Raw genomic sequence first — 25,118 nt, 5'->3', positions numbered from 1 at the left:
GGTGCAGGCAGCGATCGGTTGAAAAGCATGCATTTGGTTTTACTAGCGTTTAAGAGCAGTTGGAGGCCACGGAAGGAGTGTTGTATGGCATTGAAGCTCGTTTGGAGGTTAGATAGCACAGTGTCCAATGACGGGCCGAAAGTATATAGAATGGTGTCGTCTGCGTAGAGGTGGATCAGGGAATCGCCCGCAGCAAGAGCAACATCATTGATATATAGAGAAAAGAGTCGGCCCGAGAATTGAACCCTGTGGCACCCTCATAGAGACTGCCAGAGGACCGGACAGCATGCCCTCAGATTTGACACACTGAACTCTGTCTGCAAAGTAATTGGTGAACCAGGCAAGGCAGTCATCCGAAAAACCGAGGCTACGGAGTCTGCCAATAAGAATATGGTGATTGACAGTCGAAAGCCTTGGCAAGGTCGATGAAGATGGCTGCACAGTACTGTCTTTTATCGATGGCGGTTATGATATCGTTTAGTACCTTGAGTGTGGCTGAGGTGCACCCGTGACCGGCTCGGAAACCAGATTGCACAGCGGAGAAGGTACGGTGGGATTCGAGATGGTCAGTGACCTGTTTGTTGACTTGGCTTTCGAAGAAGACCTTAGATAGGCAGGGCAGGATGGATATAGGTCTGATAACTTGAAGTTCAATCAAGGAGCATTTTAGAAAAAGTTATCTGCTTCTGTCAAATTGATTTCATGTTCTAAACTTACAAAAGCGGCCTACTACAGCTGAGAATTGAGATCTTTGGGTAAAGTCATGTGTAGATGAAATTATCAAGTAAACTCTATTATTTGTGGCAGGTAGCCTAGTGGTTAGAGCATTGGGCCAGTAACCGAAAGGTTGCTAGATTGAATCCCAATTGACAAGGTAAAAATCTGTTGTTCTGCCCTTGAACAAGGCAGTTAACCCACTGTTCCTAGGCCCTCATTCTAAATAAGAATTTGTTCATAACTGACATGACTAGTTAAAAGGTTAAACAAAAATAAACATCTGGTATTTCTATCTGCAACACAGGCCTACATTTACAACCTCAACACGCAGTGTCTCTCCAGGACCAGTTCAGAGACCCCTGCCCAATAACACAAAACTGTAAATAAAAAACACACTAAAGTTCATTTTTATGACTCCAGAAAAGTCAGACATTGTATTCAAATTGGGTAGGGCACAAGAGAAAATAAGTATTTAATGAAAAGTCAAAACATGACTTATACATTTACAAAGTCAGAGGGTAGTTGGTAGATGAACATTTCAAATATATATTTTCTAAAATCACAGGTGAAAACTAATTACATTGGGGGTAAGGATCACAAAGCAGGATGATAAAATTCAGGCCGCTAACTATTTACTCCAAAACAACTACAGCAGTTTTAAATCATCACAGGCATCAAATTGCTTACCCCTTTGCTACACCTAATAACCATCCTTGTGATCTTGAAAATTCAAAACTGTCCTGGGTTGTGTGGAACAGGTGGCCCAACATCACATCAACACATTTCCATATCAAAGTTCAGACAGACGGAGCCTTTTGATTTGCCAAAGCGTCACCAGCCTTTCTCTCATTCACTGTTGTTGCTGTCATCACTGTCGGAATACGCCCCCAGGAGGCTGAGGGACGACGACCCATTCTGTGCTGTGATTGGCTTAGTAGCCGCCGTCGGTACAATAGCAGCTGCCTTTGAAACTGCAAAGCAGAAAGTAGAGAGGTTAGAATGACAGAAATAGCAGTAAAAGTATCTTCAGCCCTACAACATGTAGAGCAGAGTGACTTCCTGCAGTGCAAACAGACAAAATACTGCTACAATTGTCCCCTCTCGGGCTGCACTGTCCATTGAGACATTGGTAAGAGCCAATAACGACAGAATCCTGTTGTTATTGACAGCTGTAAAGGCGCCCGCATGCTTCACAGCTGGAAGACTTCTTGCATATATTATGGCTATGTTTTGGTCTGTTTTCAGCGAGGGTTTTTCAGGCTTGCCTCCAGAAAAAAATGAGTGTGTGCCCGAACAGCTGAAGTTCGGAGCCTAAGTCTACGCCCCTTCGTCAGTGATTGGTCAACAGTAGAGATTCTTCAATAAAGTTTGTTATTCAACGAGACGACTCGTTTTTTTAATGCAAATGTTTTCATTGAGAAATACTGCACCAAACATCTTAGTTAGATGTAAAATTGCACGACTAAGATCTCCTCGTCAAAATGACTTCGGTTGCCAGCTGTACGGTGTTTCCTCCGACACATTGGTGCGGCTGGATTACGGGTTAAGACAACAGTGTGTCAAGAAGCAGTGAGGCTTGGTGGGGTCGTGTTTCGGGGGACGCGTGACTCTCGACCTTTGCCTCTTCCGAGTCCATACGGGAGTTGCAGTGACGGGACAAGACTGACTACCAATTGGATTCATCACGAAATTGAGGAGAAAAAGTACAACAAAATAATAATAAAAAATGTATGCCAGATTTCCTGCGTTCTATTTAGGGGGAAGTGTACACTGGCTACAATGTCTCAAAATGAAAAATACTATTACTGTTTTTTTCCCTCATTTTTCGAGCGAAGGTCTTTTAAAGGAGTACAAGCACACTAGTTTGGCTAGGCGCCTGTCGAACTGAAGCACGCTGACGCCTTCAGCAGGAAAACACCTCGGTGTATACAAAGTCATTTCGATATTGCAGTTCCTGCCATAAAGCTTATGTTAAAGCCTCCATAGCTCACCTGTCTGTGTGTTAGAGCCTGCAGGAGTTACTCTGGTATCAGGTTTGGGGACAGAGGTCACTGGTTTCTTCCTCAACACCAGTGATCCCAGTGCCCCTCCACCTCCCAGCCCCCCCACACTTCTCTCCCAGCTCTCCACCTTGGCCTTCTTCACCCCCCCCACTGACAGTCCCTGCAGAAACAACACACAGGACATAAGTAGGCATGTTGGTTAACATGTATTGTGAGGCCTGTGTGTGTTTGGTGTGTGTGTTACCTGTGGGTCAGTGAGTCTGTCTGTGGTGAGGATGTCAGTAGGTCTGTCTGTGCTGGGTTTCTTTGGTCTGCTGCTGCTCTCGCCCTCCTGGTCTGAGTCAGAGTCAGAGTCTCTTAACCTCTTCACTAGAGCTCTCTCTAGCATCTCCCTGTAACACATACATAACCATTTTGTTATGCTTATGCATTTTGTAATGCGTTGCTTAACAATTTCCCTCTTCATCATTCCTCTCTATACTCACCGCGTCTCCCTCTCGTCCTCCTCCCTCCCCCTGCACTCACCGCGTCTCCCTCTCGTCCTCCTCCCTCCCCCTGCACTCACCGCGTCTCCCTCTCATCCTCCTCCCTCCCCCTGCACTCACCGCGTCTCCCTCTCGTCCTCCTCCCCCCCCCTGCACTCATCGCGTCTCCCCCTCGCCCCCTGCACTCATCGCGTCTCCCCTCGCCCCCCCTGCACTCATCGCGTTTCCCCCCCTGCACCTCGTCCCCTCCCCCTGCACTCATCGCGTCTCCCCCTCGCCCCCCCTGCACTCATCGCGTCTCCCCCTCGCCCCCTGCACTCATCGCGTCTCCCCCTCGCCCCCTGCACTCATCGCGTCTCCCCCTCGCCCCCTGCACTCATCGCGTCTCCCCTCGCGCCCCCCTGCACTCATCGCGTCTCCCCCTCGCCCCCCTGCACTCATCGCGTCTCCCCCTCGCCCCCCCTGCACTCTCCTCCCCTCCCCCTGCACTCATCGCGTCTCCCCCCTCCCCCCTGCACTCATCGCGTCTCCCCCTCGTCCTCCCCCCTGCACTCTCCCTCCCCCTGCACTCACCGCGTCTCCCCTCTCGTCGAGTCTCCCCCTCCCTCCCCCTGCACTCACCGCGTCTCCCTCCCCCTCGTCCCCCTGCACTCTCCTCCCCCCGTCCCCCCTGCACTCACCGCGTCTCCCCCTCGCCCCCCTGCACTCCTCCCCCTCCCCCTGCACTCACCGCGTCTCCCCCTCGCCCCGCCCCCTGCACTCGTCCTCCTCCCTCGCCCCCCTGCACTCACCGCGTCTCCCCCCTCTCGCCCCCCTGCCTCCCGTCGCCCCCCCCCTGCCCTGCACCGCGTCTCCCCTCTCGCCCCCTGCCTCCCTCCCCCCCTGCACTCACCGCGTCCCCCCCTGCACTCACCCTCTCCCCTCGCCCCCCCTGCACTCACCGCGTCTCGCCCCCTGCACTCTCCTCCCCCTCCCCCTGCACTCACCGCGTCTCCCCTCGTCCTGCACTCCCTCCCGCCCCCTGCACTCACCGCGTCTCCCTCTCGTCCTCCTCCCTCCCCCTGCACTCACCGCGTCTCCCTCCCTCCCTGCACTCGTCTCCCCTCCCTCCCTCCCCTGCACTCACCGCGTCTCCCTCTCGTCCTCCCTGCACTCCCCCTGCACTCACCGCGTCTCCCCCCTGCACTCCTCCTCCCCTCGTCCCCCTGCACTCACCGCGTCTCCCTCTCGTCCTCCTCCCTCCCCCTGCACTCACCGCGTCTCTCCCTGCACTCGTCCTCCCTCCCCCCTGCACTCACCGCGTCTCCCTCTCGTCCTCCTCCCTCCCCCTGCACTCACCGCGTCTCCCTCTCGTCCTCCTCCCTCCCCTGCACTCACCGCGTCTCCCTCTCGTCCTCCTCCCCCCCTGCACTCACCGCGTCTCCCTCTCGTCCTCCTCCCTCCCCCTGCACTCACCGCGTCTCCCTCTCGTCCTCCTCCCTCCCCCTGCACTCACCGCGTCTCCCTCTCGTCCTCCTCCCTCCCCCTGCACTCACCGCGTCTCCCTCTCGTCCTCCTCCCTCCCCCTGCACTCACCGCGTCTCCCTCTCGTCCTCCTCCCTCCCCCTGCACTCACCGCGTCTCCCTCTCGTCCTCCTCCCTCCCCCTGCACTCACCGCGTCTCCCTCTCGTCCTCCTCCCTCCCCCTGCACTCACCGCGTCTCCCTCTCGTCCTCCTCCCTCCCCCTGTACTCACCGCGTCTCCCTCTCGTCCTCCTCCCTCCCTGTCTGTACTCACCGTGTCTCCCTCTCGTCGTCCTCCTCCTCCCTCCCTGTCTGTACTCACCGTGTCTCCCTCTCTCGTCGTCCTCCTCCCTCCTCCCTCACTCCCTCTGTACTCACCGCGTCTCCCTCTCGTCCTCCTCCCTCCCTGTCTGTACTCACCGTGTCTCCCTCTCGTCCTCCTCCCTCCCTGTCTGTACTCACCGTGTCTCCCTCTCGTCCTCCTCCTTCTCCTGCTCTTTAGTCCTCTGCTCCAGCTCTTTGTATGTTCCCAGCATTCCTTCGAAGTCCACCGAAGCCTGTCTCTGGTTCAACTCCTTGAGCTCCTGAAGATTCTCCAGAACCTCCATCTCCATCTTAGAGTCCCGCGTACGGTTCTCCAACACCTAGAAAGGATCATCAGCATGGCTCTTCAACACAACATCGGTACGGTTCTCCAGAAACCTGGTAGAGAACATATCACCAATCTGTCAGATTCTCCAGCATTGTTTATAGAAGTGTACCTTCATAGGGTTGTTCAACTCTTCCTCCTCTCTGTCCTTAGTTATCTTCTTCTCTTCCTCCTCTAGAAGTTTCTCCGCCTGGAAGTTCCTTGTGGCACCGTGTTCCATGGCATAGTCTGTGTTCTCCGGATCAGTCTGTAGACAAGACACACTGGGCGAGTACACAAACTGTTCTAAGACGTAGTTTATGTTTTATGTCTCAGTCTACACACACACACGCAGAAACAGATTTACCTTAAAGGTGATCTCGGCCAGGCATCGTGTACACTTGATGTAGAAGCGGAAGATGGGCAGTCCCATGTAGAGCTCATTCATCACAGTCTCCTTACGGGCGTTGAACTTCTTCCCCTTATAAATGTACTCCCCACAAGTCTTACACCTGCAAGAAACACACGCAGGGACAGGGTCAGACCACACGCAAGCATTCATGCACTCACGACTCATGGTACCGGTTTCTGGGCAGGGTTGTAGAGTGTTAACATACCTCATGTTGAAGGGAGCCATCAGCCGGACCACATACTGCCTGTCTTTAGGGAGCTTGAGTTTGGGTATTTTAGCTGGGTCGAAGTCTGGCGGGTAGTATTTCTACAGGAGAACGAACACAGTCAGCAGTGTAATTTAACTACGAAATATCTGATTCACATTGCCTTTATCAGTCATTAGCTACAACAACGAGAGGAAAACATACAATAATTAGACAAACACAATTCACATAAAGAGATGAAAACATTCAACGTTTACAGCAAGCGCCTGCTATATATCAGTATATCCTCATAAGGAAAGATCGGCAAGAAACAGCTAGTTTGCTAGTACAATGAGTACGACTACTAGCTATATAGCTAGCTAAGCGTATTGATCTAACTACTACTATTGTGTAACTTGGTGTCATGAGCATAGAAAAGTTTTTGCTTCAATGGCCAAGCCTGATTAGCAACACGCAGCTTGCTGCTAGCTAGCAAACGTTACATTCGCAAAACAACTGCCCGTTTTCAGCGAATTGAAAATAAATCAAGACATAGTAAATAAGAATTGTACTTACGTTTAAAACTTTTCTTTCTGACATTCTTAATGTGAAATAAAACCTAACTTTAGCGAAGAAATGGAAGGATAAACTGTGATAATGTTAGCGAAATATAGCTAGCTTGCAGTAATGCGATCTCTGAGAAGAGCAGAAAATCCCTTCCGCTTCCGTGGTAGGCCCAGCCTTCATAATAAAAGTCGCTCATGTAGAAAAACACGCATTTGATTTGACTCAATCTATAAATATTGTTTTATGATTTACATTTGAATTGAAAACAATTATTGTGTACATGAACCTGGGGTTGAGTCCCTACTACGTTATCTAAGGAATCGAGTGTCAACATGGATCTGCATCACAGCAATATTATAAATGATGGATTACATTTGCCATCATAAGAGAGAGGATTTCAGAATGACATTTATTAATAAGAAAAACGTAATGAAATATATTTGTCAACTGAGGGAACGGGAATAGAACCTGAGTTGCTGGCGTGAAAGGCAATCACGCTACTGCATTTTCCCAACAGGGTCAACCTATTTGGTGGGAATTGTAAGGTGTCTCATTAGCTAGGATTGCGACAATTTAAATGTTGTTTATAGCGTGAATAAAAACAGACCTGAAGATCTTTTAAATGGCTCATTGTGATAAAAGGCTTTTATTTCATACAGGATACCTTAAAGCCAATGAGCAACTGAAACATTTGCCAGAGTGTTTAGTTTTTTTTTACAGCAATACAGTTAATTTCCTGTATTTAACATGAAATGCTTGGTCAATTTTATTTACATTTTTTTATTTAAACTTCAGTTATGAACAAATTATTATTTACAATGACAGCATACACTGGCCAAATCTGGGACTCGCAATCACAGCCAGTCGTGATACAGCCTGGAATCAAACCAGAGTGTCTGTATTGACACCTCAAGCATGAGATGCAGGGCCTTAGACCACTGCGCCACTCGGGAGCCCAAAAAAGCCCACTGTGATTCAAGCATTATCCACAGACTATGCAGCCATATGATTTCACCCCTGTGTGAGATACTGTACGGTCAGTCAAGTGACCCTTACAGCTAAAACATTTTCTCTACTTGCTGTGACAACCTTTAATATGTCTTCCCAGTTGCTGTCTGTCTGAAGCATTTGCCACAGTCATTTCAGCGAAATTATTTCTCCCCTCTGTGTATCATGGTATGCATTATCAAGCCTGTCCTATAAGGAAAACATTTGTCAGTCTCTGCACTGATATGATTTCTCCCCTGTGTGAGATCTCATGTGCATGGTCAAATTTCTCATCTTGCTGAAGCACTTGCCACATTCATTACAACTGTCAGACTTCTCCCGTGTGAGATATTGTATGGAGGGTCAAGTTTTCCTTACGGTTGAAACATTGGCCACAGTCTTTACAGTGATAAGGATTTTCTCCTGAGTGTAGCTTTGTATGTCTGAATAAATAAACCTTTGTGCTAAAACATTTGCCACAGTCTTTACACCAATTCATTTTCGCTGCATGTCATTTCTTATGTCTAGTCAATTTTGCCTTCTTGTTGAAGTATTTGCCAGTCTTTGCACTGATAAGACTTCTCCTCTCCAGACCCGTGTGTATTTTTTTATATGCATGGTCAAGTTTCCTTTGTTGCCAAATTATTTGCTACAGTCTTTGCACCAATAAGATTTCTCCCCTGTGTGAGATCTTGCATGGCCAATTTAAGATTCCTTTGTTATTGAGACATTTGCCAGTCTTCACAGCGAAACGTTTTTTCCCTTGTGTGTATCCTCATATGATTAGTCAAGCCTATATTATTGTGGAAGCCCCTACCACAGTCTTTACATCGACATGGTTTCTCGCTTGCAGAACAGTCTGGATTTATTGACAGGCTGTGAGCCACTAGTTGGTTCTGGTACTCTGTAGCCCTCTCCATCAGTTTCTGTTTTGATCTCTTCAGTTGTGAGGATAGGTAGAGTGTGCCTCTCTCTGTACTCCACAGTTTGGGTTTGGTAAAGATGTGAGGGCTGGGGTGGGTCTGCCTGATCCAAGTCACTATTTACACAGGGAGGACAGAATATAGAGTCTATGGTATCAAACTTCAGCTGTGAAGCTTGCCCCCTTGTGAATGTGACCTTGCAAGCCGTTCCAGGGAAGCTGAAGTTGTTAGTGAAGTGGGACCCTCCCTCTTCCTGGTCCGACCACACCCTCTTCCCCCTGAAGTACCAAGTCAGATACCACTGGGACAACAAGGGTACCCCACATGAGATCACTGTGAGTGCAGACTCTTATAGTGTGTGTGTGTGTGTGTGTGTGTGTGTGTGTGTGTGTGTGTGTGTGTGTGTGTGTGTGTGTGTGTGTGTGTGTGTGTGTGTGTGTGTGTGTGTGTGTGTGTGTGTGTGTGTGTGTGTGTGAGACACTGTCTTTCTCTCCTTTTCTCACGCTCTCTCTCTCCTCCCCCCTCTCTCCTTCTCTCTGTAATTGGATCCGTTTGAGGACACCAAGAAAGTTCTACCAGGGCTGTCGCCTGAGAGTTCGTATCTAGTTCAGTGTGTTCCATGGAACTGATGTGGCTGGGACAGAGCAGTGATTGGAGCCTACCTATTACTGTCACCATGCCTGCACACTGAACACACACATGTACACACACACACACACACACACACACACACACACACACACACACACACACACACACACACACACACACACACACACACACACACACACACACACACACACACACACACACACACACACACACACACACACACACACACACACACACACACACACACACACACACACACCCACAGGTCCACAACTTGGCTTAACAATGATAATAAAAACACTCTATTTGTGACGCACCTTTCCAACATTGTGCTAAATGTGCTCATTAAAACAACACAGTGGTATTTAACTCAGAACTGACTCCAGCATTTCCACAAACTCAGGGTGAAACTCCCATAAAAATCAGTCGGAAACAACCACCACCAGAGGAGTAATGAACTCTGAGTGTCTGATGCCCAGGGAGAAGGCAGGAGGTCTCGGGAGGTGGAGCAGGACCTTCTCCGGGCTGTGGGTCCCTGGCCCAGGCTTCTGAGACTGATCGCTGGCCCGGGTAGTCCGGCTCTGGAACAAAATTAAAATCACATCCAACTTTATTTTAAGGGAAACAACCCAATACTCTAATTTAGAGGAAGAGATATGCAAGAAAATACTATACAAAATATTAAATTGTAAATAAATAAATAAATAGCTAAAAAGCTCATTAAATACCTACATAAATATAAGATAAAGCTATGAACCTGCATAGAGAAGGACGGCTGTCGTGTGAGGTAGACGCTGGGGTCAGTACTGTTGTAGCGCCCTGGTCCAGGGGTCATGGACAGGTCTTCTGATGGAGCGCCAACCTGTCTGCGCCCCGCCAAGCTGTAGCTGGCACTGGACGGCTTGTGGGGCACCTGGGAACCCAGCAGGTTAGGGAGGGTGTACCTGGAAGGATGATTAGAATGATATGAATGATATAGGGTCCCTCTATACCCGCTCTCCCTCTCTCTCTCTCTTTCATTTGTACCGGTTAGGGGCGGGCACAGAATCCATTATACGGTAGCGTGACCGAGAGCCAATAGTGTAGGAGGGAGTTCTGAGATGAGGTTTCTCTGGGCTGTAAGCACCTGGACCTGGAGTCTGGAAGAGTTCAGCTAGAAGTGAGAGGGGGGGGGTGAGAGAGAGAGATAGAGAGAGAATGTAAAGAATGTCCAGCAGCCCACTGGGGTAATAGAGTTTGATTGAACAATTGATCTGATTCAGGGAGTAGCTAGTCTCACCGGAGTGTCTTGCCCTGCCGAGCATGGAGTAAGAAGGGGTACCGACGCGGCCGAACCGGGTCATCTTGTCATCGATGTGGTACTGGGGTCCTGGACTGCAATCCACAGAGACCACTGTGGAGAAGAACCCACAATAATTAATAATAACAAAGGTCAAAGGGTAATTTAAAGGTCAAACTTGAGGAAAATGTCAGCAGTACTTTCCATAGACTTCTGCTTCCTGCCCTACTAGCCTGGAGTGTGGATCCTTATGGCAACGGTGTGAATAAGGTCTACTCACCATACAAGAGAAATAGGCAAAGAGACTGAGATTGACCTCAGAGACTTACTGTTGCTGCTCATACGTCTGTGGAAGGTGTAGGCGGGGCTACTGGGCTTGGTGAGGTCATGGTTGATGTAGCCAATGGTTGGAGGGAGAGCATAGCGCCCGGGGCCTGGCCCTAGCAACAAGTAATGATGGTGATGATAATGATCATGTTTATTTTCCAGTCATGTAAACCAAAAATACATACAAATTCCATACTCCTGCTCCTCCAGTTTCTAGAGCTTCTACATTTCACTTTTCCATTGATGTTAAAACAGAAATATGACAGTGTTGAATACTGTCCCTGTCAATTAAATTAAAGGTGTAATGTAAACATGTTACATAATAGATGTCTTCAACAAACCTTTCTCTCTGCCAGCGATTATCGGACGTCTCTTAACCTCCATGATTTGTCGATCTCTCTCTCTCTCTATTTTCCAAACCCTCCTCTCTTCCTCTTTTACACGTTGTTCCTCTGTTACTCCCAGCTAGTGTTGCCAACCCTCAGAGAATGCTGGGGGACCTTCTCCCAGAGCAGTCAGTTGTGTCTGTGTGGGCAGCCCTGTGATTCGCTGGCAGCTAGCAATGCAATCACCAATCAGCACAACAATAACAAGCAGGAGAAGAGATTCGGTCTGGTTTGATCCCGTTCGTCCAAACATATATAGCAGGGTCCTTCCTGCTTCACGTCTGTCGACAAAACTTTGTTAGACCACTCGGGGGGAAAAAAACTTTGTTAGACCACTCGAAAGGTATCCCAGAATAAGTTGACAACTCTACTCCGTGCACACAGATCTCTCTCTCTCTCTCTTTCCTCTCTTCTTCCTTCTCTTCCCTTTACTCTTTGCTGTTCTGTCCCTGATTCACTCCCGGCACCATCCAGCCTCTTCAGGAAAGGCACAGCCTCAAAGGCTGAATTATAGATGGTCTTTACAAGCTGAGGAAACGTTATCTCCATTCTGCAGCCCTGGGAACACCTGAATCACCATCTCACTTCTCTTCTTAGAGTTCATGTGTCATAGAGGCGACTCGTTGACCATGTGATGAGTACACTTCCCAGGCGACTGAAGACAGGCTTTAGCTCAGCTGGATAATAATGTTGTGGCACGCAGATGACCGAGGTTTAAACCCATTTAGTCACGCATCGACAATTAGCTACACTTTGCCCACCTGCAGCAATCGTTAGATGCCCCCTCTGTCTCTCTGGTACACACTCTGATGCAGGAGGTATTTCAAATCTGACCCTTCAAAGGGAGACTCAGTAATATGATATCATCACACATATTGGGGCAACTTCCTGCTTAACATATATACATAAACAACAACAGAATTCAGATTTACCAAGACTGCCACTATTGTCTCTCCCTAATGTGCATTGCTGCTGATTCTGTAAGGAGAAATCTGACCGGCATAATGATGTCATATTGCTGAGTGTAGCTTTAAGTTACCGTATAGGATATCTTTACATAAAGGGTGCTGGGAGGCAGAGAGAGGTAACTAAAGACTGTGAGCAGAGCCCTGACCAACAAACACGGGTTAATTATTAACAGGCACTGACTCAGGACACCCGCAGGCCGCAGTAACGGGACCCTGCAGCCGTGTCATCAACATCAGACAGACAACACGGCCGTTGACCCTAAACATGCTGGATAAACAGAGTCGGGTTGCTACCAATTATGTATCACCATAAACTGGGTTAATGGAGTCATGTATAGATGACATATAGAGAACATCATTCCTGTTCCCCCAGTGTAATATCAGTAACAGAAACATGACAGGCTTTAAGTGCATAGAGGAACACAGCTGTGTGTCTGGGGGTGTGTGTGTCCAGGGGTGTGTGTGTCTGTGGGTGTGTGTGTCTGGGGGTATGTGTCTGGGGGTGTGTTTCTGGGGGTGTGTGTGTCCGGGGTGTGTGTGTCTGTGGGTGTGTGTGTCTGGGGTGTGTGTGTCTGGGGGAATGTGTGTCTGGGAGTGTGTGTGTCTGGGGGTGTGTGTGAGTGTGTGTCTGGGGGTGTGTGTGTCTGTGGGTGTGTGTCCGGGGGTGTGTGTGTCCGGGGGGGTGTGTCTGGGGGTGTGTGTCCGGGGGGTGTGTCTGGGGTGTGTGTCCGGGGTGTGTGTCTGGGGGTGTGTGCGAGTGTGTGTGAATAGAATGACTTCCAAACTCTTTCAAACCAAACTATAATTCATAATTAAGTCAATAACATTATCAGTAACCAAACATAACTTAGTAACAAAAAATAATAGTTTAAATATGATAGTACAATTCTGTAGAAAAATACATTAGCATTATGGTCAGGAGGTGTTCCTGGGCAGGGCCATATGATCAGGAAAAACTCCTGACCCTACTTATTATTAAGACAGATCTCCACACTGACACAGACAACAATGCCCCCCCCCCCTCCTCCCAGACCAGGGTTCCCAAATAGTGGGTCACAGACAGTTCCGATTGGGTCGTCATGGTTTAAGACTGGGATGTGACTAGAAACATTACTCTGGTCCTCCGTCTCCACTGTTCCTCCCAGTATGTTAACTTCCACTAGAGGGTGCTGTGGACCTCTAGCTTTTCAGAGCTGCCAGTATTCCCACAGTAAGAAGAAGATGACTATTCCTCAATGTCTTATTCCTCCACGTCTTGTTAAATAATTACAGCACACACACCCTGCGGATGGGGCAGGGCTAGAGACACTGTCCCCAAAATTGTATTTCTGCCCCCTTCTTCCGTCGCTGAATGGTGTATGCAAAACCACAGCATTTCGGGGAAACCATTTTTCACATACATGATGTTGTCTTGACTTTGTTGCTGGTTGTTTAAAAGCAGGGGTGATGCGTACTATGACTTATCCCCTTGTAGGATCTGAGAGAGAGAAAAACTTATGAGGATTTCCCTGAACAAGAAAAGCTGAACGATTCAAACATGATGATACAAATGATTCAATAAGACCTGTGTGCATGCCTGTGTGCATGCCTGTGTGCATGCCTGTGTGCATGCCTGTGTGCATTCCTGTGTGCATGCCTGTGTGCATGCCTGTGTGCATGCCTGTGTGCATTCCTGTGTGCATGCCTGTGTGCATGCCTGTGTGCATTCCTGTGTGCATGCCTGTGTGCATGCCTGTGTGCATTCCTGTGTGCATGCCTGTGTGCATTCCTGTGTGCATGCCTGTGTGCATGCCTGTGTGCATTCCTGTGTGCATGCCTGTGTGCATGCCTGTGTGCATGCCTGTGTGCATTCCTGTGTGCATGCCTGTGTGCATGCCTGTGTGCATTCCTGTGTGCATGCCTGTGTGCATTCCTGTGTGCATGCCTGTGTGCATGCCTGTGTGCATGCCTGTGTGCATGCCTGTGTGCATTCCTGTGTGCATGCCTGTGTGCATGCCTGTGTGCATGCCTGTGTGCATGCCTGTGTGCATGCCTGTGTGTGTGGTTGTTGTACGCGAGTGCAGGTGAGTTCTACTTAGATCCTTACCTACCTGGTTGCGTGTTTTGTGGGACTTCTGCATCCAGACTCTCCATTGGTCGTAGAGTTTGATTGACATGCCGCCGCAGCCATACGCATTATTCCGTACCCAGCCGAAGAACTGCTTCAGCTCACGACGTAACGTAGAATTGGAGTCTCCAGACTTGGAGTCACACGAACCTGATAACACACGCTCTGTAGGAGGGGAGAGAAGGGGTTAGAGTGTGTGTGTTTGGGTGTGTGCGTGTCTGTGTGTGTGTGTGCGTCCTCACCACTATGAGGTGTAGAAGCAGCAGTAGGATGGCTCCATTCACTCCAGATACCAGCCCTACGAGACCCATAGATCCCTACTGGGTTACAGCGCACCTGCATAGAACACACTGGGATTACCACACACACACACACACACACACACACACACACACACACACACACACACACACACACACACACACACACACACACACACACACACACACACACACACACACACACACACACACACACACACACACACACACACACACACACACACACGTACCTGGACAAAATACACAGTACCCGGTCTCAGGCCTGCCAGGCGACATGATGTCAGGTTCCCAACGTCATCCATGACCTTCCAGTCTGAGTTGTCCTCCAGCCGGTAGCGTATCTGGTACTTGGCCTGGAACAGGAAGTCTTTGAGGGCTGGGGGAGACTCCCATCGAACACTCAGATGGTCCTCCAGGTCACCCACACGACTCACACTCACACCTGACGGCGGGTCCGTCATTACTGTGGACGGGGAGGGGAAAGAGGTAGCGTAACTCAGAACTACTTTAAAACAGAAAGATCTGTGTAAAAGAATGGTTATTTCTTTCTTGTCTGAGTGAATTGGATCTGACCGTAACAGTAAGTCATACAGCACAGGTACTGTTGTGTTATTAGTTTCAGTGTGGAGGGAAAGGAGGGAGCAGCGAGTAGTAACTCGAGTGGTGTAACGCGTCAATCGCCCACCTTCCTAACCCTGCCCCATCCGCAGGGTGTGTGTGTGTCCGTGTGTATGTGTGTGTGTGTGTGTGTGACCACCCAGCGTGAGTAAAAGGAAAATGAGCTCATCAAAAGGCAGGGTGTGTCTGGTCTTCCATTCTACAAAATGCCCGTCCTCCCCCATTTGTGTGTGTGTGTGTGTGTGTGTTCCCCCTCACCCCCAAAATCTTGGGTCGGGATCTAAATAGTAGGATGAAGTTGGTCCTAGATGTTTATCTTAGGTCAGTTTTACGATTCTCCACTTATGGTTACTGTTAGGTCTTGGGCTAGGTAAGCTGATCCTGGATATGTGCCCCAGGGCAACTTTTAACTGGGGCAGATGTAAAGCTCTAAAGCCAGAGGGTCAAAGTTCAGGCACTTACTCTCTCTCTATCTGTCTCTGTCTCTCTCACACACACACACACACTCGCACGTACGCACACACTCACCCACGTCTAGGATATCCAGGGTGATGACATTAGAGGTGGCTGAGCCGAGCTGATTGGTGGCTTCCACCCAGATCTCGTAGGGCGTGAAGAGGGCGAGGTCACGAGGTATGTAGCAAGAGTACGGCTGGGCGGCACTATACTCCTCACATTCTCTCTCTCTGCCATACCACCTACACACACACACACACACACACACACACACACACACACACACACACACACACACACACACACACACACACACACACACACACACACACACACACACACACACACACACACACACACACACACACACACACACACACACACACACACATAATAGAATCAGACTGTATTAGAATGTGTGTGTATGCATGTGTATTAAGTGTGTGTAAGGAGTGTGTACCTGAGTTTGTATTTGAGTGTGTATTTGGTCTTGATGAAGGTCTCTCCCTGTCCTCCCGGTGCCCATCGACAGGTCAGGTCTTTGGTGTTTCTGGACCAGCAGGTTAAGTTGACTGGCTTCACTGGAGGCACTGAGGGAGAAGGTGGATGGAGGGAGAGAGGATATATTTTAGTCCAGAATGTTCTTCTGTCTGTCTGGGGTTCAAATTCTGGTACTTTGCCAAGATTCCATCCCTTTCTGAACACAAGGTGTTGAACAGGGACGTCACGCTGAGATTAGGGCACTGTGACAACACTGTGTGTGTGTGCGTGTGTCTGTATGTCAGACCTGTATGTGTGTGTGTCAGACTCCATGTCCAGGGAATAGTAAAGGGAGTAATGCACCACAACATGGTGTAATAACACAGGACTTAACAGGACTAAAGACCCTACAGTTACTCATCCACCACAGGTTGGTACTCTGATATAAGACTGGTATAACACTGTTAACTTTTAACTATGTGTGCGCTAGGTGCTGCTGCTAGATGTGTGTGTGTGTGTGTGTGTGTGTGTGTGTGTGTGTGTGTGTGTGTGTGTGTGTGTGTGTGTGTGTGTGTGTGTGTGTGTGTGTGTGTGTGTGTGTGTGTGTGTGTGTGTGTGTGTGTGTGTGTGTGTGTGTGTGTGTGTGTGTGTGTGTGTGTTGCTCCACTTACTCCCAATGTAGAGGCAGGACCCGGCCAGAACATGTCCTCCATGGTTGTGACACACCAGGTTGTCCCCTGACCTCTGCCTAGAGGCTGGCAAGCCCGGAAGGGTGACACTGAGGGCCGTAGGGCTCAACACGCTGTAAGAAGAGCTGGGCAGCCGGCGGCCATTCAGGCTCCAGAACAGAGAGCTGGCATGGAGGCCCAGATCAGGGCTGACTGAACATGTGGCAGTGAGGGTGGAGCCGATGGGCAGGGCTGGGTCCTGGGGGAAGATCCCAGCCATCTCTGGAGGGGAGAGAGATGGGATGAGTGAATACATGGATTAAAGAATGGTTGATTGAGCTATTGATTCCCAGTAAGCAGAGGGAAAGAGACAGGCGAGAGGGGAAAGAGAGAGACGGGTTTTTACTGATTCAATTATTCAGAAGAGAATATCCGACAAATAGGCTACTGTATTCTAGAACACAGCAGTAACTCCCAGGTCAGTAGTGAACCCAGATTTCCACTTCCATAGACGTAGAGTGTTTATCACATTGTCAGACCTCTACAAGTCTCATTCTCAAGCCATGAGTGTTGAACAGACAAAAAGGCTGTGTTGTGCTTTGAGGAAGCTCATATGAAGACGTTAATTTGACCAAAACTCCTCCTCGACAACACACACACACACACACACACACACACACACACACACACACACACACACACACACACACACACACACACACACACACACACACACACACACACACACACACACACACACACACACACACACACACACACACACACACACACACTATTTACACCAAAACACTGGCAACACTGATGCTGTAAATGTATCATCGTGGAGAGGAAGCCAGTCCGTGATTAGCCAATCAAACAATGATCCAGCTCCATAACAATCATGGTCTCACCACTGCAGTATTACAGGCCAGGCAGAGGGAATGGCCCTGAATTAAGCAGCAGAACATTCAGTCCAAAGACCTCAGCGACAGATGCAATTACACTTGTGTATTTACCCTCCTGATGTGTTCCGAAGAAGTAACTATGGGCTGTGAAATCCTATTTGTTTCTAGAAAGGAGGTCCCCAGAGGGAAGGCTGCTCATACAGATGATGGTTTAAAGGTGCAACAGTGTTTTCTTCTGGTGAGAGCGTTCTGTGCCCTGATTATACGGCTTGTACAGAATGTTTGTTTTCGTTCATGCCCGAGACTGAGCATTGATCATTTCGGCAGGGTTTTCTTTCCATCCAGGCACAGAGCCAAGATGGTGGTCCGTTAGATCAGATGTGTTAAGTGTTTGGATGGAACAAAAGTCTGCAACACCCTGTTTGTTTCTCAGGGGTGAAAAGCATTGCTTTAAATGTAAGTAAACACACAAGCTGTCGAGCTAAAGCCCTGTATTACAGCACTGGTGTTGTGAAGATGATAAATGGCCTCTGGTTTAAGAACTTCCTGATTCTGGATGTCAGCCTTCAAGGATGCTTGGAAAGCGACTAATCCCCTGGTTTCTAAAGCCCTGTTTACTTTACGCTCCTGCACGGAACAGTTCAAAGAAAGTCTGTGTTTCTGTCCGTCTACGGGACAAAGTCGCCACACGTGGAACATTTGACGGAGGCCTTGTATGTGAGTGAATTGAAACAAGAAGTCATGCCACATGTAGCCATATCGAGCCATGTGATGTTTTCTGAATGGCAGTTACTTTGACTATGATGAGTGAGTGGGACACTGGAAACGCTGACAACAAGAACAGGACAACAACTAGAGAGCATCAACATGACATGGAAAGGAAGGCGAGAGACCGCTCACAAGGCAGCCTAGAGGTCTTCAGTGGCGAGGAGAGAGCTGATGCACATCCAAACCAGGAAAAAAGAACCTTTCAGAGAAACGTGTATTGCTGCTTTGTTATGAATCTATCACTGGAGTCATTGGGGGGATGGCAGCAGTGGGTCTTGCTCTTCAACCAGCAACTCTGTGGAAACAATCTCCTGTGCCATTAAAGTCCAAGCCTTCTTTCTATAGAGGCAGTAGCTCACTACTGTCGCATACATTAATTTCTTCATTAAACAACTGAAAACACATACACAGTTCACGGTTAGACAATAGTAATCTCGGCCTCCGTAGTTTTATGACCTCACCTATGCAAATAAACTGGACTCAGACACAAAATCTAGCCGACATAGCGCAGCACATAACTGTGATTGATTTACTTTACTTTGTATTAAGCTGGCGGTTAATATTCCCTGAGACCCGACCATATGATGTCACCGTGGTGTTGCCTCCGTGACAGCCCAGTGCTATGTGTGTTAAACGAATTAAGAGCCGACCTGTTGAAATCCATCCTCTTGGGACACGGTTTTTCAATAGCATGGTCAAGAAAACCGAGATCTGTGTTTAGCTAGGACTATTATTACACCATTTCATCAAATCTATAAGGGCTAGTGATTGGTGATTGTTCATGGAAATTACTTTTTAAAATTGTTTTAATATTGCAATATTTTACATAAAGCAATATTGCATTATTTTACCTCATGTTTGATGCTGGATACAGATCTCAAATGTTATTTTATTTCTTTATGAAATGCACTATAATTAAGTTTAGCCTGTTCATTTAATTTAATTTGAAATGGTTGGAAAAATAAGGTAGCCTACTGAATCTGATTCCCTGCGTTCAAATCACTTAATACTTACCTCAAACTATTATTACAATATTATGGATAATCGTTTCAAAAGATGTAGGACTTTCCATTGTTAGAGCAATTATTTTGTACACTCATTCCCTATGAAACCCGCATAAACAATACCGTTTAGCCCATTAACAAGGTAGGCTATTATCTAACAGTAGGCTATATCCTACCAAACCAGATTTACAGACAGAGTGTGTTATCACATGGAAGAGCTGCTGTACTTACGTGACGATGAGGACACAACAGCAGGAATGTACAGAATCAAGAATAATAATGACAACATTTTATGGCAACTTTTATCTTCTTTCGTTCAGTCGGAAAACTCTCCACTTTTTACGCTTCTATTAATAGAGTATAATTTACACAGGTTAGGATGGGGAAAACCGCACAGGTTCAAGGTGAATTGCACCTCAATCCCAAGATGCGAGAAGAGGAGTCTTTCATGCCCAAGCTCGGTCCAAACCTATTATTTGATCAGTTGTTTGCAAACCATCTCCGGTCCGAAAGAGACCATCGGTAGTCGTGAGCTTTTCCAAACTCCGTTAAGTATTCTAGTGCTTCTCCTTCTGTCTGTCTGCGTCTTCACACACAGAGTTCATACTTTTCAAGCTCCTCCTCTCTCTTCCCACACAGACGACAATCGTTTTTTCTTCCTCCCAGTCTTTTTTCCCCCCCCCCCCATCTCTTGGCCTGTGATGCATCAAGGAGTCAGATCCATTCACTTTCACCAAATCACTCTTTCCCCCTCTTTTCTCTCTCTCCCTCCTTCTTTTCTGCCTGGGGGGCTGTTGAGTGTTGAGTCACAGAGCATTATAGGAAACTTCCTCATGATGACTTTGACTCCCACACAGTGTGTGTGTGTGTGTGTGTGTGTGTGTATGTGCGTGCATGCGTGTGTCTGTGTGTCTATGCGTGCATGCGTGTGCCTGTGTGTCTATGCGTGCATGCGTGTGTCTGTGTGTCTATGCGTGCATGCGTGTGCCTGTGTGTCTATGCGTGTGTCTGTGTGTCTATGAGTGCATGCTTGTGCATGTGTGTCTATGAGTGCATGCTTGTGCATGTGTGTGATATCTGAGATGGTTTGGTGGTTGGGGTTTGTGTTTGTTTTGATGTTATGGTGACAGGTGGTGAAAGGGATGTAATTGTGGTATCTTGCATAACCCATATACCCAATGCCTTGGGCTGCAGGGAACAATACATATTATGTCTTACAGTAGTACATTCTGAGTCTACACCCATCCCTCCCCCACCAACTAGCTGTGATTGGAACTTGTCACTTTTCCCAATTATATTCAATATTTCATCAATATTTTCATCGGTCATTCCTTCCTTCAGTTCTTCTTTCATTCCTACCTTCCTTCCCTTTGACGTAATCACTGATTTGACATTGTAGGATTGGTGAGAGTGGGTGTCATCTGATGCTTTGGATAACTCACTAGATGCCTTAATTCACAAGAGAGAGACGGTGATGGAAGGTAGACTACAGTCACAACATCCAGTCTACTCAATCATACTGCATTGTCTTGTAGGATATAAAAAAACACTGTTCAAGTTGAACATCTCAATGGGCACTATGACTAATGTCTGAAGTTGGCATCCCCCTCTCTTTCAGTCGTTCTCTCTCTCTCTCCCCCCCTCATCCTCTCTCTCTCTTTCTTTCTCTCAGTCTCTCTCTTCCCCCCTCATCCTCGCTCTCTCTTGCTTTCTCTCTCCAACTCTCTTCTTTGAGTCAGTTAGTGTAACAGAGACTAAGAATGTTAACTGATTCAGAGGCAAATGTTCCACAATGCCATGCTTTCTCTCGACTCCGGGAGGCGACTGTTGTTCCCGAGGTGATTCCCGCTCGTGGTGTGGCGACTGTGTCCGGGCATCCCGTAAGTGTGCTTTTTTGTTGTTGAATGAACAAGAACCCCGTGTTGTGTCATTTATAAGCCCCTCTAAGACTGCTAGAATGAAACTGATTTGCTAAAGGGGGTGTCGATTGATCGGAAGAGACTGAAAGGAGAATGTTTCTCATCAGTGCAAAAAAGATATGTTAGTTGGCACACATGCGTGCGCGCACACACACACACAAACACACACACACACACACACACACACGCACGCACGCGCACACGCACACGCACACACACACACACACACACACACACACACACACACACACACACACACACACACACACACACACACACACACACACACACAGGGAAAGCTGGTTCTGGATCTGTGACTGACTGCCTACGACCATGCTGAAACATTGAGGAGGACAGGATGGAGATGGTTCGATCCAGCACTACTGTAACAGACATGGGAAGACAGGCTTATTCCCTTTAAACCAGACCACGCTGATGGGAACATGGGCCTATGGCAAAACCATGTGGCATGGGGTCAAAAAAAAGAATTGCAACATGTACAGGTCCTAAAGACAAAAATGATGTCAAACACTACCTAGTGCATCTCCTTAGACCCAGATTGATCTCTTTCTAGTATGTGTTGTGTCAGTAGAATCGTTGAGGCATCAGTAGCTATCATCCAGAAGGCGAGGTCAGTACAGGTGCATCAAAACTGGGACCGAGAGACTGAAAAACAGCTTCTATCTCAAGGCCATCAGACTGTTAAACAGCCACCACTAACATTGAGTGGCTGCTGCCAACACACTGACACTGACACTGACTCAACTCCAGCCACTTTAATAATGGGAATTGATGGGAAACGATGTAAATATATCACTAGCCACTTTAAACAATGCTACCTTATATAATGTTACTTACCCTACATTATTCATCTCATATGCATACGTATATACTGTACTCTATATCATCGACTGCATCCTTATGTAATACATGTATCACTAGCCACTTTAACTATGCCACTTTGTTTACATACTCATCTCATATGTATATACTGTACTCGATACCATCTACTGTATCTTGCCTATGCCGCTCTGTACCATCACTCATTCATATATCCTTATGTACATATTCTTTATCCCCTTACACTGTGTATAAGACAGTAGTTTTGGAATTGCTAGGTTAGATTACTTGTTGGTTATTACTGCATTGTCGGAACAAGAAGCACAAGCATTTCGCTACACTCGCATTAACATCTGCTAACCATGTGTATGTGACAAATAACATTGGATTTGATTTGAGTAGCCTCTGAAACACTAGAAACCTGTCCACTCGACTGAGACCACACTGGTCCCCTACACAATTACTTGAAATATTGTTTTCTGTGTTCTGATTCTGTAAACAAATCAAGAAACAAACATTCTGAGCCAGAGCTAAAGGTAGTTTTGTAAGTGATGCAACATTGGGCTTAAAGGGTTTGCAAACCTGAGACATAGGGCTGCATTGATATCGTAACAGAAACGTCTGAGAGATTGTTTCTCTTCCAAATTCTACAGATATGGACGACCAAAGACTTCAATAGCTACTTTGATGTTCCTTCTACACATCAAAAGGCAAACAAAAAGGTGTGGTTTATGAGGTCAAAATACTGCAGTTGACAGTTGACAACCATTCATTTTGTTATAAAAGACAACTAAATAAAGCAGGTTAGATGTTCTTCATGCATATTAAAACACAAAATAGTTGATCCTTTCAAAAAATATATGTTCAAATTTGCTATTTTAGACAAAATGACTTCATTTCTGATTCATATATCATTTGACATTGTGCATCACATGTTAATGTTTTGGATTCATTTTGATGTGATTTTTATAGATTTTTCTTAACATAAAGTTTTCATACATTGAAAATTGTTCTATAAACTTGAAAATCAAAAATTGGATTATTTTCATATCGGGGGCCTATTACAAGTATTTCTGAAGGGGAATAACATGCTTTCCTCATTTGGTTCTATGCTTGTGTCTCACAGGGGAAAGATGATTCCATTAAGGGGCACATCAAAATGAATCCAGTACTGTAGATTCCAGTACAATAGAATAGAATAGATTGTGATGATACGTGTATTATTCTCCGCTGTGTATAGACCCCGCAGGAGGTTTTAGGAGAGGTTGGAGTTAGAGCCCTCTAATCAGGACTGGGAACCCCTCCAACTCTGAGTACAAGATGATGTACCAAGGGAGAGATAGAAAGAACAAGAGGGAGGAAGAAAGTGAAGGGGATAGAGAGACAAAGAGTTGGAGAGAGAAAGGGAGAGATAGAAAGTAAGAGAGAGAGGTAATCAGAGAAAAGCAGAGAGAGGTCCAATCCTGCCTGATTAGGAGAAGAATGTCGTTTGAAGACCGTCAGTACCTGGTTATGAAGCCGTTCAATCCAGAGACACAAAGCAGGGCTATTCCTCCAGAGGGATTGTGCATATGTGTGGGGATCTTACCCCTGACAAAGGAGGGAACCAATCAGACTGTCATTCCTCCTCCTCACATAGTCTATCTTTCTTCTCTCTCTCTCTCTCTCTCTCTCTCTCTCTCTCTCTCTCTCTCTCTCTCTCTCTCTCTCTCTCTCTCTCTCTCTCTCTCTCTCTCTCTCTCAAGCAATGCTTTCCTGAAATAATTCATGACAGATGTATGTCAACCTCTTTCTTCTCCCTCTCTCTGTCTGTCTCTCTTATGGCAGGGCCTCTAAAACATGCCAATGTAACTTATGTTTCTCCTTCTCTGTCTCCCTACGTCTCTCTCTCAGCTTCTCTCCCTCTGTTCCCATCTGGACCCAATGTGTTGGTCTACTCTATGCCATCAACAATCAAAAAAAACAAAACACTACATTGAGGAGACGGGGATCAAGGTTTTGTCTGTAAATCCCTCTGGTTTTATGGCCTGAATTACAAGTACATGTGAAGTGCATGTTTATTTGAACTAGCTGGGTTGGATAGATTGGATACTGGCTGGATACTGGCTTTCACCCGTAGGCTACTCAACAACCCAATAATGTGGAGCTACAGTACGACTGAGAGGGCCTGCTGCTCCATTTCTATCCATCGGAGGGCAGTACCTACAAGCTTGTTCTGTATGTGTCAATGGCTGTATATTTAAGCAATAAGGCCAGAGGCGGTGTGGTATATGGCCAATATACCACGGCTAAGGGTTGTTCTTACGCACAACGCAACGCGGAGTGCCTGGACACAGCCCTTAGCCGTGGTATATTGGCCATATACCACAAACCCCCGAGGTGCCGTATTGCTTAAATATACAGCCATTGACACATACAGAACAAGCTTGTAGGTACTGCCCTCCGATGGATAGAAATGGCATTCAGGGCTCGAACCACCCAGTTTATAACAGTGCATATCATACTCAGCGTGGTCCTCTGTCGCTCAGTTGATAGAGCATGGCGTTGGCGCCATTCTACTCACGTTAGGCTGTCAACCATGTCCAATCACCATCTCCATGTCCATGTTCAAAAAGCCAATCAATGTATAGCTTCTCATTCTTTGGGAGAAGGACACAGCCTATAGCCTCGCACAAGTATGGAGGGGTGCAAAAGATGGAGGAGTTATAGGTTGACATAGCCAACCCCCTGGGGGAAAAGAGCGGCATCCAGAGAGTGCACGATTGAGACAGAACTGTAGCTAGCCAACCTTCTGAAATATCAACTTTTCATACCACAAGGCAAGATTAAAAACATGAATGGTACTACAATTGTGATATTGATCAGAGCCAACTTGTTTTCCAACAGTATAATATATGTAGCAACTGCAGACTTGTGGCTATCAGTAGCTGCTGCGCAGCTTAGATGCCAGGCAAGCTAACTAGCCTGCATGACAACGTTAACGGTGACGTTTCAGTGAAGTTACAGTACAGTTGCTCTAGCATAGGTAAGAGAACTGTCAAAGTTTTTGAGATCTAAAATATAATGCAATCTGCTAACATTACCAAGGTTA

The 25,118-nt window shown here is 47.1% G+C and overlaps 4 protein-coding genes across 5 annotated transcripts; 1 reads left to right on the top strand and 3 right to left on the bottom strand.

Annotated features, from left to right (window-relative positions):
- Positions 1 to 1,160: 1,160 nt before the first annotated feature.
- On the bottom strand, positions 1,161 to 6,649 carry LOC124008469 (splicing factor YJU2-like). Its single transcript, XM_046319765.1, has 8 exons — positions 6,509 to 6,649; positions 5,954 to 6,054; positions 5,704 to 5,848; positions 5,470 to 5,604; positions 5,171 to 5,352; positions 2,965 to 3,112; positions 2,709 to 2,880; positions 1,161 to 1,688 (listed from the first exon to the last, which is right to left on the bottom strand). The coding sequence occupies exons 1-8, from the start codon at positions 6,530 to 6,532 to the stop codon at positions 1,564 to 1,566; spliced, it is 1,032 nt and encodes a 343-aa protein (XP_046175721.1). The 5' UTR covers positions 6,533 to 6,649; the 3' UTR covers positions 1,161 to 1,563.
- Positions 6,650 to 8,558: 1,909 nt separating this feature from the next.
- LOC124008041 (interleukin-27 subunit beta-like) lies at positions 8,559 to 9,100 on the top strand. The gene is made up of 2 exons (XM_046318949.1): positions 8,559 to 8,744; positions 9,005 to 9,100. The coding sequence occupies exons 1-2, from the start codon at positions 8,559 to 8,561 to the stop codon at positions 9,098 to 9,100; spliced, it is 282 nt and encodes a 93-aa protein (XP_046174905.1).
- A 204-nt stretch (positions 9,101 to 9,304) lies between these two features.
- Positions 9,305 to 12,478, bottom strand: LOC124008892 (outer dense fiber protein 3-like protein 2). The gene is made up of 6 exons (XM_046320489.1): positions 10,969 to 12,478; positions 10,630 to 10,740; positions 10,301 to 10,414; positions 10,048 to 10,174; positions 9,779 to 9,965; positions 9,305 to 9,602 (listed from the first exon to the last, which is right to left on the bottom strand). Exons 1-6 carry the CDS (start codon positions 11,009 to 11,011, stop codon positions 9,444 to 9,446), a joined length of 741 nt encoding a protein of 246 aa, XP_046176445.1. The 5' UTR covers positions 11,012 to 12,478; the 3' UTR covers positions 9,305 to 9,443.
- Positions 12,479 to 12,765: 287 nt separating this feature from the next.
- Positions 12,766 to 19,847, bottom strand: LOC124008717 (cytokine receptor-like factor 1). 2 transcript variants are annotated; one of them, XM_046320230.1, is made up of 8 exons: positions 19,500 to 19,847; positions 16,595 to 16,873; positions 15,904 to 16,033; positions 15,516 to 15,685; positions 14,600 to 14,832; positions 14,331 to 14,424; positions 14,068 to 14,253; positions 12,766 to 13,458 (listed from the first exon to the last, which is right to left on the bottom strand). In XM_046320230.1, exons 1-8 carry the CDS (start codon positions 19,555 to 19,557, stop codon positions 13,442 to 13,444), a joined length of 1,167 nt encoding a protein of 388 aa, XP_046176186.1. In that variant the 5' UTR covers positions 19,558 to 19,847; the 3' UTR covers positions 12,766 to 13,441. The 2 variants fall into 2 exon arrangements, with proteins under 2 accessions (XP_046176186.1, XP_046176185.1); XM_046320229.1 differs by having other exon boundaries at positions 14,072 to 14,253.
- Between the last annotated feature and the right edge of the window lie 5,271 nt (positions 19,848 to 25,118).

The sequence above is a fragment of the Oncorhynchus gorbuscha genome, linkage group LG21 (genome assembly GCF_021184085.1).
Source record: "Oncorhynchus gorbuscha isolate QuinsamMale2020 ecotype Even-year linkage group LG21, OgorEven_v1.0, whole genome shotgun sequence".
Lineage (NCBI taxonomy): Eukaryota > Metazoa > Chordata > Actinopteri > Salmoniformes > Salmonidae > Oncorhynchus > Oncorhynchus gorbuscha.
Note: the sequence above shows the minus strand (reverse complement) of the source record. Positions and strands in the feature narration are given on the sequence as shown.

What these genes read in the sequence shown, in the direction of transcription:
- LOC124008469 (XM_046319765.1), bottom strand. Translation starts at nt 6,532, where the DNA reads ATGTCAGAAAGAAAAGTTTTAAAC. An exon ending in ATGGCTCCCTTCAACATGAG is followed by an intron (nt 5,849 to 5,953) that starts GTATGTTAACAC and finishes TGTTTCTTGCAG; the next exon opens with GTGTAAGACTTGTGGGGAGT. An exon ending in AGGCTCTAACACACAGACAG is followed by an intron (nt 1,689 to 2,708) that starts GTGAGCTATGGA and finishes TCTGCTTTGCAG; the next exon opens with TTTCAAAGGCAGCTGCTATT.
- LOC124008041 (XM_046318949.1), top strand. Translation starts at nt 8,559, where the DNA reads ATGGTATCAAACTTCAGCTGTGAAGCTTGCCCCCTTGTGAATGTGACC. An exon ending in GTACCCCACATGAGATCACT is followed by an intron (nt 8,745 to 9,004) that starts GTGAGTGCAGAC and finishes GTCGCCTGAGAG; the next exon opens with TTCGTATCTAGTTCAGTGTG.
- LOC124008892 (XM_046320489.1), bottom strand. Translation starts at nt 11,011, where the DNA reads ATGGAGGTTAAGAGACGTCCGATAATCGCTGGCAGAGAGAAAG. An exon ending in AATCGCTGGCAGAGAGAAAG is followed by an intron (nt 10,741 to 10,968) that starts GTTTGTTGAAGA and finishes ACTTGTTGCTAG; the next exon opens with GGCCAGGCCCCGGGCGCTAT. An exon ending in CGGCAGGGCAAGACACTCCG is followed by an intron (nt 10,175 to 10,300) that starts GTGAGACTAGCT and finishes TCTCACTTCTAG; the next exon opens with CTGAACTCTTCCAGACTCCA.
- LOC124008717 (XM_046320229.1), bottom strand. Translation starts at nt 19,557, where the DNA reads ATGTTGTCATTATTATTCTTGATTCTGTACATTCCTGCTGTTGTGTCC. An exon ending in TGTTGTGTCCTCATCGTCAC is followed by an intron (nt 16,874 to 19,499) that starts GTAAGTACAGCA and finishes TCTCCCCTCCAG; the next exon opens with AGATGGCTGGGATCTTCCCC. An exon ending in ACACTCAAATACAAACTCAG is followed by an intron (nt 15,686 to 15,903) that starts GTACACACTCCT and finishes GTGTGTGTGTAG; the next exon opens with GTGGTATGGCAGAGAGAGAG.